The following is a 20153-nucleotide window of genomic DNA, read 5'->3' on the forward strand; positions in this document are numbered from 1 at the left end:
TGATATATTTTATTTGGGCCCAGACTTCCCTCTCCCCGGCCGCTTGGGCTAGCTCCACCGGGGGAACCCCAAGGCGTTCCTGGGCCAGCCGAGAAACATGGCCCCTCTATCATGTCCTGGGTCTTCCCCTGGGTCTCCTCCCGGTGGGACGTGCCCAGAACACATCACCAGGGAGGTGTCCAGGAGGCATCCTAACCAGATGCCCGAGCCACCTCTACTGGCTCCTCTCGACATGAAGAAGCAGTGGCTCTACCATGAGTCCCCTCCGGATAACCAAGCTTCACCTTATCTCTAAGGGAATGCCCAGATACCCTACGGAGAAAACTAATTTTGACCGCTTGTGTTATTCTAATTCTAATTAACAACGTTAATTAAAGTTGTGTCTAGCCTTTCTGTCACGGTTGGTCCATTACCTGTCTGTCTAAATCTGGGTTTTACTGTAATTTTTAAACAAAGAATGATAACCAAGTTAATCTTTTTTGCTTTAGCATCGTAACGTTAGCACAATTAGCCTTAGCTGCAAACAGCAACCTCTGGTTAATCCATAATTTTGGACCCTTATCCTAATGAAGATTCCCAAAAGGCTGCCAACATAATCAGATTCAGTAGACAGAGGTTGAAAGCTTATAAAGACAAAACAAAGCAACTTTGCTGCTTGTCTTATTCCTAGTTAATTTGCATTCTTAAAACGTGTATACAGGAATTGCCATAAAATGTATCAATATCCACTTTAGCAATGTTACATGTACAAACAGCATATTCTGAGTATGTTGTGACTTTAGCAGTCATTCCTATTACTCCTGAGAGTAGACTGTTTAAAGGCACAAAGGTCATCTGTCTGTTGGTGTAGCCGTAACCACAGAACCAATGAGTTTCTTTGAAACGGAGACTAAACCTATTGGTCTTTTATTAAATACAAGTATCTATTTCAGCATCTCTTCTTTATGACATTTATGATTGTTGCAGGTGTCCAGATTTCCAACTCTGAAGCTGCTAGAATATTCTGAAACGAACTACATATTTAAACAAGTCCTTGCGCTGGACAATCATGATGGGAGTGTAAAAGGCGAATATAAAAACAATGGCTTTTCCCCTGCTGTCTTCCTACTGTGGGCTGTGTGCTGGCCTGTGTTGTGCTGCTGGATTGTTAGGGATGTGGTAGATGGTTGTAGAGGTGGCGGGTGGGTGTGGGGTGGGTGTCTGCATCCGCTGTGGAGTGAAGTAGAGAGGAAAGGGAGCAGGACAGGGGCCAGTTGTACAGAACAAGTGCTGCGACAATAACACGGGAGGAAGAGACTCTGTTTCTCTCTCAGAGAGGGGAGTCTCTGGTCTCACATGGAACTCACTGCTGGACTGTTGAAACTTGGCAAAAATGGTAAATAGCACTTTTTTTTAGCTCTCTTAAAATCTTCAGTGCCTCATTTATTAGAAAACTTGAATTTTATCTTAAATAACTATTAATAAGCACAAGCAATAAAATAGCAAAACTGGTCTGCAATGCATTTAATGCTTTAAAAAAAAGTCAACTTTAGAACTTTTTTTCTTGCAAAGTGTCCGAAACATGTTTGGCAAGCCTCCTGTCTGTTATCTTTCAATGTTATATCCTGTGTTGTAGCTGTGGCCTTAATTTGCCTGATCTCTTGCCAGTCTTGATATTTAAGTAATGCATAGCGGTTGTGTTTTATTGTTTTTTTGCATATTTAATTCCGCTGGAGTCTCAAAGGGTTTACTTGGTTTTCTGGCACCGCGCTTCCTCTCCATTGTAAGCTTTGATTGTTGTTACTATAAAGTCATCGGAATTAACACGCCAATTAACAAACAAGCCCATCTGTGAAAGGTCATGCGAGGATTGTGACGAAAGGATTAGAGGAGGAATGCATCAGAGGGGGGAGCGGGGAGCGGGTGGTGTTTGCACTGAATGGAAATGGATGACTGGGGGATTTTGATATAATGTCTTTTAGACTATAGGAAACAAAGGCTCATCGTCAGCCCACGGACAGTGAACGGACCAGTTGTGTAGAGCTGCTGTAGACTCATGCGTTGGATTTTCAATTAACTCCCGCTCTGCTAAGCACCGTCTCTGCGGTATACGTAAACACATTTATCCAAAGGAGCTGAGGGCAGTTTGGCTTGAACTTTTTTTCTCTTATCACATACATTTTCCCGGGCTTTGCTCTTTCAGTGGAATGGTGTGGTGGAAGGAGGAAAAAGTAAAGTTGCAGCGTCTCTAAAGCCGCCGCCTTTCTGTTTATGAGTTTGCCGTTGAGCTTACTGCCCGGTAATTACCGTAAGCTGTACGTCCGCTCCCCAGAGCTGCAGCCAAATTAGCATCTTAAGTGAAAAGTCGTGCTCCCAACATCGGTGTTTGCATTTTTAAAGCCATAACAGCCTCCATCTCTGTTCTCTGCCGGCATTCTTTCCACCATATAGAATGAGTGAATAAAACCTGTTTGTCTGGTTGCTTTGGGTGTTTGCTCTGGTTGTGCACTTGGGATATGTTGTGTGAATGCATACTTTTGTATTCAGATAAACACTTCCACTGGTGACCTTTCTTTGGTATCGTTGGGTGGCTTATCAGTGCCTTTCAAAAGTATTTACACCCCTCAAACGCTTTATTGTTTTGTCACGTCACAACCACAAACTCAAACGTTTTAAAGAACTCTATGTGCTAAGGCCAGCACAAACCAACACTGCAGTCCTGAGGTGGAAGGAAAGTTGTAAATTGCTTTTAAAGACTCTTGCAAGCCCAAACCTGAAAATTGCAGCATGCAATTATATTGACCCTCTTTTACTGAGATACCCTTAAATAAATCCCTAAATGTGTAATTTCATCTCACTATAAACACCCCAGTTCTGTGAAAACCCTCAGGGGTTTGTCCGAGAACATTATATCCCAAGCTTTGAAGGTCTCTTGGAATGCTGTTTAATTCATCATCCAAACATGGAAGGAGTCACAAACAACTGTAAACCAACCAAGTCATGAGAATCGATTCAAATATGGAGGCCAGGTAAGGAGCGTAATAATCTTAGGAGCAGCCAGGAGGTCTGTGGTTACTCCGGAGGAGTGACAGAGATCCAAAGCTCTGGTGGGAGAATCTGTTGACAGGACAGCTAGTGGCAAACTTCACAAATATGGCCTTTATGGAAGAGAGCAAGAAAAAATCTAAAAGAAGTCCCTTTAGTGGTTTCCAAAAAGCCATGTAGGGGCCACAGAAGTACCAGTGCTCTGGTCAGAAGAGCAAATTAATTGATTTTTTGGTCTTCGTGCCAAAAGCTGCAGAATAATGTGCTCATCACCCTAAACGCACCGTCCCCCATGGTGAAACATGGTGGCAGCATCATGCAGCGGTTATGTTTTTTTTTCTGGTCAGCATCGAAGGGAAGATAGATGGATGCGCCACATTTAATGTCATTTAGCTTGAACTTATTTGCAAAAAAAATTGAGAAGGTCAAGAATGTCAGTTTCTAGATGTGCAATGCTGAGACATACCCCAAAACACGATTTGTACAACACTTTAAAAATCATCTGCCGTTTTCATCCCACTTTACAATTTATTAACCTAGTCTTTACAAAATGCATTTATGTTTGTTATTGAACGTGACAACATTTGTAAACCTGCAGTGCTGCATTCTGTATGGAAACTTTGCAGCTAACAGGTGAAAAACTGCAAAATGTCAGACAATTGTCTGCTTCTTACTGTAGAAAGTGGTTTGCGTTATTAAAAAGTCATTATAATTCCAGCTATATAGATTATATAAGAACGTAGGCACCAGTCAGCTGGCTCCATGTGGACTGGCTACAGGAGCCGTGCATAAAAGCAACCTTTGAGGCCACGTCTATACTTAAATCTCCATGAGTGACACAGCAGGCTCCTGGTGGGATCCGCCATTATTCTTAACAATCGTAATTTACTTTAATCGCTCCAGCTCTGCTCCGCGTGGCAGCCTGTCCGTCAGGAGCCAAGACGCCGCCGGCATGACTTCATCCATACTGCTTTAAGAAATCATAAAACATTGCCTCTTCGCTTTTTAGAGAGCCTCGAGACAGGTGATAAGTTGCGGTAAAGAAGTTTTTTATGGATACGTTTCAATCCTAAAAAAATGGCAGCGTCGACTTGCTTTGTTTGAACATTAGCCCAACACAAAGACCTAAAGCTTTCTTCATGATGACAGCAGACTGTTGCATAAATGTTTGCAGGATGTCCCGGGCTCAGGTCAGATTTTCTGGAACAATGGCCTGACTCACTCATGCATGCACCCAGTCGCTCTTTATATCCCTCTTTTCGCTCTCTGCCGAGCGCGTGAGCAGACACACACAAAGAGACAGAGCCCAAATGAACTATTTCCAGCCTTCTATCTCTTTTTTCCACACAAGCGTGGCTGTTTGCCTGATCGCTGCTTGCCCACACTGCATTAGTCTTGACATCCGTGTCAAACAAAGCTCCTGCGTGTATGGCTTTCAGGGAAATTTGGGAGTAAAGGCTTGATGACCCGCGGAAAAGGTTTGCTGCAACTGCAGCCCCACAACTGTGACTTCTGATTAGGCGCTGAGTTATTTCTAGACCTGCTCTAACGTTCTCTAATCACAGTGACTATTTGACACGAGTCCTTTGTTGCAGCCTACTGGCACTGGCCGCAGCTCGCCGCGCAACTCGCCGTTTTCTGGTTTCTTTGACATCCTCAGGTTCTATTTTGCAGACACGTTGCCACCCAGAGCCCTTGTTTCATGACTTTGTACTTTTCCATATTTAAGTGTATGAGCTAACGCGGCGTCTCAGTTTCGCATTCATCATAGCTGTCAAGGCAGTGCGGTGGAAAACATGGACTCACAGGCTGCACAGCTTTGACTGAAGTGTTGGAAATCAGTCGTGTGGAATTCACTGTAGGTGCGAGATGGGCTGAACCAGGTTTTTGCAGAGAAAACCACTGGTCGGCCCGCGGCTTTCACATCTGGACCTTGACGCACGAAGCGGTCGGCTGGGATAGGAGTGTCTTCATCGCAGCTGAAGCTGCTTTCAAACCGATTATCTTGTTAAGCACGCAATTATTCATGCCCCTTGCAGATTTAGACTTAAAGTGGTTTTAGTTCAATTAAGGAGATGTTCTCTGATAGGAAATGGGACACATTTCTCAAAAATATTTTTTTTCCGGCGTTTTTACTTACATCTGACGAAAAAATGCCATATGCGAATACTATTCGCATGCCCTTCTAATGTTAAAGAAACAGCTTTTTGCATTTCTCCACTGGGATCTTACCCCTTGGTCGCCCTAACCAGAGTTTTGAGAAGCCAAAAAGAGCAGCAAAGGTCCTCAATGCTTTAGCCATGACTATTAGAAACCAGCTGCACCTATTATAAGTTGATGAAGACATAATGTTCACGAATAATCAGGATTATAATGGTGCCCTAGAATACCATAGACTCTTTGGATTGGTCTAAAACCAGCATATTTCCTATAGACTCTGTATTTGCAGTGGAATTACTTTAAATACTATTTTACGTCTAATGAAAACAAACATACAAGAAGTTCTTTTTCTTTTTTACTAAAGTCCATATTTTCACATCTATATCCTTTCTAGGCAAAAGCAGCCTGTTGGTCAAGTTAAAAAACTTATTTTAAATCCAAACCGGCAGGGTATATTATTATTTGAGGTTTAACTGCTCTTGCGCCTGTTAGTCAAAAATTAAACCTTTTAACCTTTTAAAGATTTGTGGAGTGTGAACTCCTTTAGAGTAATTTAACTTAATGACCCTCTTCCACAGAGAGATTGAAGTTCTCATTTGCAATTTTCCCCATTTTATATGTGTGCTCAGTCTTTTTAGACCTGACCAGAGAATAGGCAGAAAACATAATTTGTTCGTAGTATATTGTGTATACCGTATACATAATATTACGAGATGCAATACAGTATGTTGTTGAATGTACATATGGCAGTGGCCATTTTTTATTTTGTTTTCAATGAATGTACATCCATCCAGTGCTGGTTTTTAATATGGACCAGGATACGTAGTTCTAGGATAATTCAAGGATATTTCTATGTATCCCCTTCAAAGACCACCCAGGGTGACATTAGAAGAGGACGTCACCTACCAAAAGTTGAGAACAAGCAGACTAGGTGACATCCTTCGTGCAGAAGAAGGAGGGGGTCAACCAGCTCACAAGACTAGACAATATTGAGTTTAATGAAATTAGACAATATTTTTGTGTTAATTAAAAATAAAATCCACTTTATTTTTTTGATTGCCCAAGTAGATTGAAGGCTTCACAAATGAAAAACTGCGTTTCAAAAAATCTGTCACTGAGTAAGAATATTGAAAACAGCCACAGTGGCATTTTTTTTTTTATCAAATTGTTTTATCAGCCTCTCAGTTTTTATTTTTTTTTACCTGAATATGTCATATTGTGAATAATTGTGCAATGTATACTCTGGTTTTATTTTGGCCTTTCTGTTGCCTTAGAACTAACTTTACCTTAGATTAGCTTGTTTTTTTCTTTACTGATTAACTCTGACTTTTTATATATTTATCTATTTTGTCATTCTTTTGCTGTTGTTTGTTTGCCACTGTCTCGGACGAATTTCCCCGTTGTGGGGTAGTAAAGTAACTTCTGACATTTGGTTCAAACAAGCTTTGGATAATATATGTATTGGTTGAAAAAAAACAAGACCATCTAGTTACATTTTAACATTTAAAAACTTTCACTGTCATCGAACAAATCTGTTAAATTGAACTGCAATGTGAAAGAAATGGAGGAAAACACCACATGTGCACATTGGCGTCTTATCATCCCCTTTCATTTTTTTTTTTTTTTTCATTTTAGCATTTATAGTTGCAGATGCATACTTCCCCCGCGGGTCAGCTGTAGAAATTGAGCCCTGCTCTCCAGATCAATTCTTGTCTTGTTCATGAATCAAATTTACATGCAACATTTTACATATGGCCAGTGGAGCGGGCTGGTTTCAACGCTTGTTAGAGAATGGACTAAAATAAATAAACTTTTCAATAATATTCTCATTTATTGAATATGCCTGTAAGCCTGTCTATGTGTCTGGAACATTTTATAATTATAGAAAATGTCAAATGTTAGGCGTCTTAATTAACCTTACTTGTCTGTAGATAATACTGCGATATCCCTGTCTAGGAATATTTCCGCGTTTTATCTGATCAACCTCTGGTGCACCTGCTTTGATGGTGTGAATCATTTTAAGGCCAACACTGATGTGCACCACACCAAGGCAAAACTAGGACCACCAAAAATGGTGGGAGTTAATGCACTTTAAATTCTAACCCAACCTAGAATCAATGGTCATTATAGCAAAGAAAATGTGACAGAACAACTTCCTCCTTGCACCGGTTTCCAACTTTCTTTGAGAATAGGACAAAAAAAACAAACAATAATTGAGTGTTTTTTAATTGTTCATTGCAAACCTAAATATCTCAAGAGTATAAATATGTAAATAACTTAAACATCTAAAAACCAAAAAATAAAAAAAGCATTACCACTAATTGGCCTCTCTCTTCCACTGAGGATATTTTACCAGATGTGTCACAGAAACTGTTTAATCAACATGGTATTTTATCCATAAACTTTTTAATTTGGTATTTATTGGAATTTGAAAATTAACCAGGGAGGCTACATGGCAAAGTGAACCTATGAGGGCGAAGTAGAGTCCTTTGCCATCTCAAAAATGTAAAAAACTATTCATTTTACAACAAGGTTTATATGTTATATTTATGAGCCAAATATATCATAATCTCTGTTTTTGTGATCATTTCCATTTGCCAGATAAAATGACACACTTTCCATTAATGAAGGAATACTGTTCAGAAAAATAAGGTTTGGAAATGATCTGATATTGTTAACCTATAAACCTGACTAGAAAAATATAAAAAATTCAAAGCTATAAATCTTAAATTTCACCCCAAAAAAAACTTTGACGTTTACTGACTTTAGACAGATTTTCAAGAAAAGAAATGGGCAAAACTCATCAGAGATCAAAGTGGCAAATTTACAAGGACATTTCAGAGTTTCAGATAACACGAGCCGACAGCCAGACCCTCCTGACATAATTAGTGCCTAAAGTTGATGCAGAGCATCGCTACAGTTCAGCGATCCCAGTGGAGCATATGAGAAGCCAGAGCAGCGGCGTGGGAGGCCTGTTTGGACCCTACATCTCTGAATAAGCTTATAAATCATTCAGGGCTCAGATTAAATTCCCAACACTTGTCTGGTTTCAGGTTACATGTTAACTCCATGTGACCTCATTCTTTGAAAAGGGCGCCATAACAATACAGGAGCACACTTTAATGTTACACGGAGCATCATTTTCATTTTCATTTTGTATAGATGGATAAGTGTAGACATTGATTTACTAGCTTGGCTCTGTTGTTTTCTTTGATGAACTTATTTTTTTCCTTTTCAAGCTCCCACTGGCATGTTTGAGCCATGTTCTGTTTTGTTTTTCCTCCTCTTCTCCCTCTTCTTTCCTCCCGTCAGTCTTTTCAGGCCATGCTTGCCTCTCTTCACTCTGAGCTTGACTTTCAGAGGTATTTGATGAAAATCCAATCAGCACACAAAGTTAGTTGGCCTTTTATCCTATCTGCATCGTGCTGGGTTTGTGTGCCACAGTGTGTGAGTGTGTGTGTGAGTGTGTGTTTTCACCCATACTAGCATCTGTTGTGTGACCGTGTTCCCAACCCTTGTGCTCTAGAGTCACTGAGCATTTTGCTGTGTCAGCGTCTGCAGCTTGCTTTGGGTGTCGGGCTCAACCAGTCCTGCCAATGAAAGCTTTCACAGTATCAACTGTAAATAACAAAAAAATATATATAACACATTTGAGTTTTTAATTCTGCTATTGTTGAAGGACGGAGAAAGTTCAGCAGGGTGCACATGAAGCAGGTTATAACCCAAATTGTACATTACTACAGTACATTATTCAGGTCTGGACATTGTGTCATGTTACCACTTGAAACTTTCATGGATTTTATTGTGGTTTCTTGACCTACTGAAAATGGTGGATAATTGAGAAGTGGAAGAGAGATGAAACATGGTTTTAACAAGGTTTTACAGATAAAAATCTGAAAAGGTGTGTTGTGCATATGTATTCAGCTTCCCAGAGGCAGTACTTTGTATAGCATTCCTCAAGCACATATAGGTCTGGACTTTGACTTGACCATTCTAACTCATGAATATGCTTTGGTCTAAACCAATCCATTGAAGCTCTGCCCGTATTTGTACAATATAGGGTCATCCTTGAAGATGGACTTCTGCCATAGGCTCAAGGCTGTTGCAGCCTCTAAAAGGTTTCCTCCCCCTGTATTTATCTCCATCCACCTTCCCATCAACTCTGTCCTTCCTATCTGTCCCTGCTGGAGCATGATTCTGCCACTTACATGTATTCAGGGTGATGCACAATGTAAGTTTTGCACCAAATATGGCCTTGCATGTAGGCCAAAAGCTTTGCTCTAATCTGACCAAAGCACCCCTGTTTACCTTGCCTGCACACACCTGACTTAAATAAATGGATGACTAAGGCTTCTGCAGCGCTTCTGCAGATGGCATTCAGAAGAGAGGTCATGCAATGATTGGAATGAGGTGAACTGGAACAAAGATACGTCTAAAACATGCAGGACAGGGGTCCCTGAGAACCAGGGTTGGGAACCACTGGCCTACATGACTTTTGGCAAACAGCAAACAGGACCTTTTATGGCTTTTCTTCCAATAATGGCTCTAATAACGACTTTCTTTCAGACAGTTTGTTGCTTGCACAAATTATACTTGTTTGTCTACAGACTGTCCCCACTCACCAGTGGATCTCTGCAGCTCCTCCAGAGTTACCTTTGGGCTCTGCTCTGTTTCTCTGATTAAAATCTCTTCTTGCCTGAACTGCCGGTCATGTCTTGGTCGTTTTGCAGTTGTTTCTATACTGTTTCCGTTTTCGCATTATTGGTCCAACAGTGAGAAGTTTATTCAAAATCTTTGAGTTATTGTTTTATAACCTAGTTCTGCTTTCAATGTTTGCACATCTTCCTGACCTGACTTGTCTGCTGTGTTCCTTGGTTTTCCTAATGGTGCTTGTACACTAATGTTCTCTAACAAACCTCTGGGGCCTCCACAGAACAGCAGCTTTGAGATGAGATGAAATTAGACATAGGGGGTCTCTATGTGGGAATTACAAAGCCACACTTTGAAAGTTTATATTTGCAGAAAAGATTTCTAAAACAGTGTATCATTTTCCCTCCACTCCACAGTTATGCTAGTTTCTCTCAGTCATTTATAAAAATCCCACTTGACATTGAAGTAATGATTTTAATGTGACAAAATGTGGAAAAACTGTGAGAAAAATAGGAAAAGTCTTATCTTAAAGCAGAACATAGCACCTCTATGATGTCTGCTGTCATTTCACACACCATTTTGTCCTAAAAGAGCTTGAGGAAGCCACATTATTCAGATTAGATCAGAGTTTATTTTAAATACAGCCCCAGATCCTCTGAATCGTTTTAAAGGAATGTCTTCCGGATTAATGTCCCCCCGCACATTTGCACGGCTGCTCTGTTTGAGCTTATTTATTTTGTCACTGTGCATGAATCAAGCTTGAGGTCATCATAAGGCGGCCTGCAATGTGACCGACTTTCAAAACACATGACGGAGTCCAAGTGTTGAACAGCATGGTGCTGCGAGAAGAAAGACAGCACAGCAACACATTTGAACTTTTAAATCTGCCGTTACGGGATTGTGAGGTTTAAATGCATGTGCGGTTTCTTCATAGGAATCCAGGGTCTCACTCCTCCCCGTGTTGTTTCCTTTTGCCTTCCCCCACTCCAGAGCAGAAGTCCAAAGCACGGCCCCAGCCCACAGCCCGGCGTCGGCGATCAGGTCGACCACCTACCTTTGGCCTCACTAGAGTCGCTGGACGCCATGTCGGAGGCGGACGCGCCCACAGCCTTCATGCGCGGCAGCCGTATTCGAGCCAGCCTGCCAGTGGTGCGATCGACCAACCAGACGAAGGACCGCTCACTAGGTATGCTCCCTGTTGGCAGTAGGAAAGACGCTACAACCCTGTCAAGCAAGTATTTTTTTTAATTTTTTTTTATAATTAAGGTCTATAGTCATTAAGACTAGTTGAAAGACAATATTCTAAAAGGATGAAAGTGTGATGTTGTTTGTCCAACTCTTGCTTGATACAGAAGTGCATCTGGGTCTCCTTTATCGTTATATTTTGTCATATTTTATTTTACGCAGCACTATAATCCGTTCCTTGCAGTAGTATTCATGCTTGTTGAATCTTTTTTACGCTTCGTCAAGCTACTACCCCAGACTTCAGTGTATTCCATTGGAATTTTATGTGACAGGTCAACATAAAGCAGCATAAAATTGGTATTCTCTGTCGTTATTGATAGTATCTGCATTGGATAATGTGCCTGGATTGTGGCAGCACAGCTTCCAGACTAGTTCAGAGGGATATTGTTGCAAACATGTGCAATGTGTGTTATTGCATCTCTGAAGTAAGCAAGAGAGTCCCTGAAAAAGACTGATCGCATTGCAGGAGAAGTGCTTTTAGATCTCATGTTGTTATCATTGAGGACAGCTGAGAACACTGTCCTGTGGAAGTACTTTCTAACGACGATCACGAGCCGTCCCTGCACGGCTGTGTCTTTCTCTGATGCAGTATTCCTTGAGGCCGTGAAGACCATCGCCACACCTAAACAAATTCTAACACTAATGTGTTTTTGCCAGATCAAACTTTCAAAGCTAAGTACAAATCGAGGTCGATGCCTCTGGAGTTTCCATGTCTGTTTCTGCCAACACTTCAGCTAAACTTTCCGTTTACTTTGCAAAACTACAGTATGTTTTCCACGTTCATGTTCTAGAGGCATAACGGCAACAAAATAATGATGAGGGTTCCCAGTTTCCTGACTGCAGCACAGCTAGAATCTGCTTGTGCTTCCTTATTCTTCAGGGCACAGCCTGAAGACCTGTCATGTCAAACTGAGCAGGGCAAAGCAAAGCAGGGTAGTCTTAGCCTGGGGTTAGAAAGTTAGGCAGACTCGGTGAATCAGGATGGGCCTCGTGTGTGCGCACAGGTCTGATGAGCAAATGGTCCTAATGGCTGTGAGCTCAGTCCCTGTGGCAGGCCCACCATTACCTCAGTATGCCATTGATGGAAGAACAATAGGAAGATCCTATTTGCAGTTTACCACCAGCCATGTAGGGGACACAGCACACAATTGTAGTTTAATTTGATCAGACGAGACTAAAAATGAACATTTTGTTTTTCTTCAGTATGAACATGGAAGCTGGTGAGAGTTGTTGTCGGGGTGGCTGTAGCTAAAACATGTGGGGGGGGGGGGGGCTGCAAAAAGACTTGAAACTGGGGCTGATGTTACCTTCCAGCAGGAAAACTTTAAACAGCCACAGTTACAATGAAGTGGTTAAATTCTCGTGTGAGAATGACCCAGTTAAGGTCCAGATGACTGTAAATCTATTGAGGGTGTGTGGCAAAAATAAATTAATTATTTTACAAAAAATAGTCATACTTCAGTCTCTAGATTGACAAAATTGGGGAAGTCATCAGAAAAGAGTGACTGGTATATTTGCAGTGGGAGGCGATTCTGCACAAAAAGATTTTCATGTGTGAAAATATAAATATGAATCTATGTATAATTTTGCTTACACCGCACTGTTTGCAGGTATTTGTTTTGGTCGGTGACATAGTTTCTGGCTCCTGCAGAGCAATGAATGTATTGCAGAAAAAGACAGCGGAGCTTTACAACACCCGTATATATGTGCACGACAGGCACAAAGTAACTCACATATAACATATACTTCCTTAGGCTCCTTCACTACATCAGGACAAAGCGTTGAGAAAGTGGGGGGGGGGTTATGGTGTGACGAAGGGGTGGGGAAAAAGCGGGGGGCACCACTTTACAACTCTGTCCCTCCCACAGTGTCTCAGACAAACACGCGTGCACACACGGAGGCACACGCTCCACTTTGTCCCAACGGACATTTGGGGATTGCTTGTACCCTCGTCTCTTGCTGCGCGAGTTGCAGCGTGGTCTTTCTCTTTGCATCGTAAGCCTGCACAAGAAAACAGGAAGTCCTCGAGACCTCTTCAGTGAGTACCGCATCTATTCAACAGTGTAGCATCAGTTGGACTCGTTATTCCATAGTTTTGAATGTTTGTTTTGCTGTGGTCCAAGATTTGCAGCAGCTGAAATGGTGGCTGAATTTAGGTTGCACTTTTGTGCCTCAGTGAAGACGTGAGTTGAACTCAAAAAGTTTCCAATCTGTGCCCATTTGGCTAGAAAAACCCACTAGCCATTTGTTTCCAGCTCTCAGCGAGGTCAGGCGCTCAGGAATGTAACTCAATTCCTCTTTCCAGCCTTCTCATAAGACTTTAAATGCAGAAAAAAAATTGTCATAATAGTGTGATTAACTTTTTCCTTCGCAACTAGCCAACATCTGGATGAAGAACTTAAAATGATTGTAGCCTAGCTCACAAGAAAAAGATTAAATTGTGCTGCAAATCGCCACTGTGTTAAGTTGCAACTGGGCAGAGACCCAGACGAACCAGAGCACAGTGCTGAGATTCAGCAGTTTTATTTCCTGGATTTGCCTTCTCTCTGTCTCGTGGAGCATGTAGGATCTTGTATAATATTTCACTGACATCTGGTAGCTTTTACAGGCTTGGTTTTTATAGGGTTTACCAAGTAAAATCATGCCCCCTTTCTTTAAACGGATCTCTTTTCATTGGAAAAAATATATATAAACATACCTTGAAACTGCCCTTGCATGTCAGGATGTCTGACTATTTGCTATATTTTGCTAATCTTACTTTTCAGTTTTCGAAGATTTTATCAAGTTGAAATGTTTCCACAGTGTATTTCACTGCAAAACCATGAATCAGAGACTGGAAATAGAATTTGTTTTCTTCCCCTGGCACTGTTTATACAAGTGCAGTGTGGGCGTGTTCATAAATTTTGCGGGAATGACATCTGTTTTCTAAAACACAGCACAGAAGCCACACCCAGAGTTCAGAGGTTCAGTTCGTCGTCTTTTTGAAACACAACATTTACCGTTCCACCCTGAGCACACAGCTTTGCTTCTGGCCTCTCTTCTGCCCTGACTACCATGTTATTATCAAGCAATTTACTTCTTTTCTTCATGACTAAAAGGGCAAGCTTATTTCCAATGCTGTTAGAAGCAGAGTGACAGATTTGGGTATATATTTCTGCTCATACTAGAAAACTACAGGACAGTTTTTAGGGATTCATTTTGATTTCTTGTACCCCTTTGTGGCACTATCTTGGGAAGATTTAGCGTATAAAGGGACCTTTCACCAAGGTCACCATGGATTAATGGGAACCTTTTTTGTTTTTTTCTGCATATAATAGTGTCATACCTTCTAGTAAGATTTGTCAGAAGTCATGCAGTACAGATATGTTAAACGAATATTAGATTTATTTAATCTTGTGCAAACATTGTCCCCATATTCCTTTCCTTGTGTACCTTAGCTTGTACTGCATTACGCTGTGAACTACACATTACAAGAAGATAAAAGAAGACAAAGCAATTGTATCCTAGTGTTTCAGGCTCAGTTTACAGTCATTATGCCATTGCTAATATCAGCAAAGACATTACACTGCTTTCTGACCGGAGACATTTTTAGTAGCTTTAGTAGTTTAAAAAACAGATCACTTTCACAAGCCAAACCAAATTAAAAGTAGTGGATTTCCTGTCTTACCTATAAATCAATTTATGCATCTTCATACTTGGAAAGCACATCTGTTTTGGGGGATCTGATTTCAGGCTAATCCCATTGCTTTTCTGTCCTTAGGTGTCCTCTACCTGCAGTACGGGGATGAGACCAAACAGATCCGCATGCCCAATGAAATCACCAGCATCGACACAATCAGAGCTCTGTTTGTCAGTGCCTTCCCACAGCAGCTCAACATGAAGATGTTAGAGTCGCCCAGTGTTGCCGTCTATGTTAAAGACGACATGAGGAACATGTACTACGAACTCGCTGATGTCAGGTAAAGATTTGTGTTTGTACGTGAAATATAGGACATAATAAACTAGGACAACGTGTTACCTGAAAGTATACATCATAATAGAAAGTCATCAAGCAATTAGTGATATGCCATCAGTAAGCCTCAGTAAGATGTTTATTCACATACAAGCTAGTGTTAGCACTGCAGCACAGCTAGTTCCTGCAGGAAGCTAGTAAAGTAGTAGTTTAAAACTCAAAAACTAAACCCATTAAAAATTTGTGGCTCTAGGTCTTGTGAAAACCCTTTAATCAGATTATTTTTGTAGTAAAGCCTGTTAAATAGTTCAGTAATTAGCTATTTTTTAAACGCTGCTGTAATATTAATGACTAATAGTAAAAATGTGTTTCTCTAGCAATTAGTTATCTGCTGTGTCTGTGAGATCTGTCAGGAGCCAAAAATTTATATCAGCCTATTTTTGATATCTGCTTGGAAAGTTTTTAAGTTTACCATTTGTGAGGTAGAACAGCTGTTTTGAATCGGCTGACAGCCACCCTTAGAAAAGTTACACATCCACCTGTGTTAAACTACAACTGCACATAACCAAGCTCTGACTTTCTAATGCAGTAAAAGTTTGGCGAGTCAGCTATCTCCAGAGATACAAACAAAAATCAGAGGGGATCAATATTGCCTAGTTTAAGGTAACATTGTTACTGGTGCAATGAAAGCCGTGTCTCACAAGAAAAATGAGTTTGGAAATCCATCCAGTATTACCATAAAGAAATCTTTTACTCCTGTGTGTCCCACCCTCCAGCCGATCCAGTCTAGTGTCTCCCTCTTTTATTCATAGCTGCCTCTGAACAGGAACCGTCTCTGGGCAGGAAAGCTTGCATCCTTTCCCCCTCAATGTTAAAAGGAAAGTTATTTTGAGTCAGAGCTGTGTGGCAAAATGTCTCTGATACAGTCAAACAAACCGGGAAGACTTTTTAGAAATGTTCCTGACTTTCCTGGCTCTTGTCCTCTCTTATGAAAGAGTTTCACTCTGTAAACTTTTAGCAATGTGAGCTTTGTCTGTTTATGCTTCCAAAATAATCGTTTCTAAAGCAGGGTGTCGACTAGGCTTTTCCATTTACAAGAACAACAATAGCAATTCTAGCGTAGAAATGTTTTACTCTAGTGAATTGGTGCTTCCTAGTTATGTATTCACTTGAAAAATATATTAAAATTCTGCAGATTCTCTCTGCAGAGATAAAAAGCTGAATAAAAATGCTCTGAAAGACACGCGTAACTTTTCCCTCTTACTGTGCAGACATCCAGCTCTGTTGATGTGTGTAATTTGTGACTAACTCTTTATCAAGGTTGTAAAAAAATGTCCTCGTGGTGCATTAAGGTTGGTACAAGGTGCAGTACCACACCAAGAGTGAGATCAGCACAGAGGAAACAACAGATCCGCGTGACATTCATGTAGCTCAGCCACATCTCAGAAGACTCTTAGTGTGTGTTTTTGTAGACTCCTAAGAGTTAGGGAAAATGTCAGATAGCAGAGGACAGTCAGAGCCTCCGTCAGGGTATGTACCCTTGGCTGAAATGTTAAAGAGATCCAGGGTGAGGCAAGACCGGCCACTCTCCGACGGGGATATCTGGGCCGCTTTCTTACCAGCCCACACCTCCTTCCCTTACAGGAACATCACGGATCACTCCTGCCTCAAGGTGTACCACAAGGATCCGGCTCAGGCTTTTAGCCATGGACCTCGGCCTGCCAACGGCGATGCCAGGGTGAGTACTTCTCTGTTGTCCCAGCTGCTGGGGGGACATGAAAAGATTTGGTGCAATAAAGAAAAGCAAGCTCTACCTCCAGTTCTTATACTCACATCCTGTTTGCAGTTTAAGGAAGGAATGTCACCCCCCCCCCCCCTTGCCTCTTGTTAATCTGTCTAGAGGGGGGTTTCTTTTTGTTCTCTCAGAGGCAGGCATTCGGGTCTGCCCTATACGCTCTAGTGCAACTTTTTAGGGGACAATCCGACTCAATTCCAGGGACTATTTCCCTTGCTCATTCCATTTCCCAACATAAGCCTTAATCACTTTCTCTGTTTCAAATTCTACTGTGGTTATTTCCTGCTGATGTAGCAAAATCTAAGCCCAAAAAGCCTTTTCCTCGAATGGGCCTCTTGAATCTGTCTCTCTATCTAACATTTTTGTTATTTTGTGCCTTCAACATATTTACTGTTGTTTTACTGCCAGTCTCTTTAACATTAACCATAGACTTACTGCCACTACCTTTATCAAAGCTATGTGTGGTTTTGCTGGTCTACATTCAGTTCCAATGGTCCGTTTGAAGCATCGGGTTGCATTTAAAAATGTGAAATTGAAATTAAATGTAAACAAATAAATAAATAAAAGTCCGATCGGCTTCCAGGAAAAAGCCTTGAAGAAAATGCTTACTAATAGCATAAATAATGAAAGAAAAACTGAAATTTGATGTTTAAAAAAGCTTGAGCTTTCTTGCAAACATTGTGTAGTTTCTAGCATAAAGTTAACAATGCAGAAGTGTGGTCTTGTCCTGAATAGCTCTGTCATTGTTTAACCGACCAGCAATTGACACAAACACGAAGATTGCACAAGACACTGTGGGGTAGTGGAGATTAAGTGTGACCACAGAATTACTTTGTTGCTGTTTGATCCAACAATTCAAACCAATACTGCTGTTTCTCAATAACTTGTTTTGTTGAAAGTTTTAAAGATGCATAGCCTTGTTATTTGACTTTTTTTATTTATATGTCGGAAGCTCACTCTGTTTGCATACAAAGTTTTTATGAAAGATTATCACATCCTGCTGACGTATTAGTTGTTATTTTGGTGTTTTATGTTTTGTTTTTGCTCAATTTGTTAGTAAACAAAGCCTTTTGTGTTTGTTTTTAATAACATCAGAAGTATTCCACTGCACATGCAGCAGGGGATAAAACAAGGAAGTGGCTAACGGCTATTAGCATCTCCCAGCGAAACAATGCAGAAAGGTCCAAGATCCAGTGAAAAAAATGCAGAAAAGATTATTCCAATAGGGAAAAGACTGGAATGTATGACCGTTGTTGTTCACTGAAGCAGATGCTAAACCTGCCGATTGCTCAGATGTGACCACAGAGTTGATTGATGCGAGTAAATGTTCTGATATGAGGCTCTTAAGGTTACTGTCAGATCGGGTTATTTAATTCGTTACTCTTCGTTCATGCCGAGCTGCCGCTTTACTGCGAGGCATTGCAGAAGGTCAAGCTTGGTCCAGCATTATTTACAATTAATTTAAAAATTAAGCAAACCGACTTTATGATAGTTCTGCGATACTGCCGGTAGATGGCGCCACATTTGTTTATCTGTTCATTGAACCAGTTGTGGGGTTCTATTTAGCCTCAAAAATTACCATCAAAACACTATCAGGATGGACGCTTGGCGTACATAACCTTATTTTATCATGTTCAAACGGTTTTTGGTCTTTTTTAAGTATACAACGTGGCTATATACCTTTAATACTGAAGCCCAGCCGCAATAGAGAGTTAATATGGCACATTTTAAGAGTTGCTTTGAAGATTTGAAGTGAAAAATATATGGAAGACCCATATAAAAACTATGAAAAAAAAACAACTAGATATGCCATTGTCACATCAATAATTAGGGACACATATTAAGACGATCAGTTCATGTCCTAGGGCCATTCATAGAATTACAGAAGCAAATCTATATTCTATAAAGGTTATGAATAGATCAAGTCTTTGCAAAGATGCTGTTGCACTTTCCAGCTTGTGTGTGACTACTCTAAGCTCTGAGATCAGAGTTAAGTCCTAAAGCCTGTCTTTAATTTTCAGCCAGGTAAGAAGTGGTTGCGAGCGAAAATCTCTGGAGTCAATGTACGTTGACATAGAGTCTTAAAGTAACCATGTCAGGTCAAAACTTCTTCTTTTTTTTTTCATTTAAAAAAAGCACATATATAACTAGATATGCAACATTCCAAATATTCTGAATGTGTAAAATTTTCCATCACCATTTTTTGTTAAGCTGCTTATAGCTGTTTATTTTTCTTGCCTTCCTGTCCTGAGTGGTCATAAATGACCTATATTAGACAATGTAATACAGTATATATAAGGGGAGGAGTTGCTGTAAAACAGGGGTTTTAAAAAACAACAACATAATTATTTGAAAGTTGACATGTAAACAATCTTAAGACCCTTTTATTAACAATCAATGTGATTAACAGTTAGCATTACAAAACCAGCAGTGTCTGGGGGTATGTTATGGAGATCCTTGATCCTTACTATAGCTCTAAAAATGTTTAAAAGGTTGTCATTTGTTAATGTTTCACAAAACAGGATATAAGCCCAAAAAGATAAAACAGAGCAACTTTTCTGTACTCCATTCAGCCTTCCTGTTATCTGCTTGAACCTTTGCTCTTTTGCAGCCTTTTTTTGCACTGAAATGTCTAGACATGTTTTCGACATAAACAATTAGTCTAAACAGCTTTGTACATCTCTTTAATTCATCTGGCTTCATTTTTAAACTTACTGAAAAATAGCCCACTTTGAGTTTACTTCCCTCAGTAACGGCATCCACAGCCAAGAATGCTGTTGCTACTGTGACCTGATAAAGCTCAGGCATGGTTTATTCACTGAATGGAAAATAGATTGGACTTTTGAGTTTCTGACCGACCAGTCACCAGTCAGGGCCCGTCAAGCTGACGATCTCATTCCGAAAAGCATCTCAACATGTGATCCAAACTGGCAAAAATGTACATTTAAGAATTAAGAATCGTTATCATTATCATTAATTGAATCAATTTATTCCTTGAAATGAAAAAAAAAGAAAACTATTGGAGGGAGATTTTTAAATTTTTTTGAAGGGACAGGTAGGAAACAGTGTAAACAAATCAGGGTGTGGCTGTAATGTTGTACACGCTAAAAACACGTTTTAAAGGAAAGCCGAGAGACAGTATGGAGAAAAATGTAGGAACGCTTCAACTGCCTATGGAGTTTTACTTATTGACCACTGACAAAGTATATGCTTATGGCTTTAGTTAAAACTAGAAAGCCAGTTATTAGAGCTGTGTTCCCTATGACTTCTACAACCACTACAACTTGTGTTGTTAATTTAACTTTTTTGCCCATTGAAACCCTTAAA

The 20153-nt window shown here is 40.4% G+C and overlaps 1 protein-coding gene across 27 annotated transcripts in view; it reads left to right on the top strand.

Annotated features, from left to right (window-relative positions):
- si:ch211-285f17.1 (sickle tail protein) overlaps positions 1–20153 on the top strand; it is a 175262-nt gene that overhangs the window by 121494 nt on the left and 33615 nt on the right. For 22 of the 27 annotated variants that reach the window (XM_036125273.1, XM_036125264.1, XM_036125272.1 and 19 more), the window contains exons 3-5: positions 10825–11065; positions 14840–15038; positions 16676–16769. In XM_036125273.1, coding sequence (XP_035981166.1) covers positions 10825–11065; positions 14840–15038; positions 16676–16769 — 534 coding nt within the window. Of the gene's footprint in view, positions 1–1268; positions 1376–10822; positions 11066–14839; positions 15039–16675; positions 16770–20153 lie in introns of those variants that run through there. The other 5 variants (XM_036125268.1, XM_036125291.1, XM_036125277.1 and 2 more) reach the window with 3 other exon arrangements.

The sequence above is a fragment of the Fundulus heteroclitus genome, chromosome 21 (genome assembly GCF_011125445.2).
Source record: "Fundulus heteroclitus isolate FHET01 chromosome 21, MU-UCD_Fhet_4.1, whole genome shotgun sequence".
NCBI lineage: Eukaryota > Metazoa > Chordata > Actinopteri > Cyprinodontiformes > Fundulidae > Fundulus > Fundulus heteroclitus.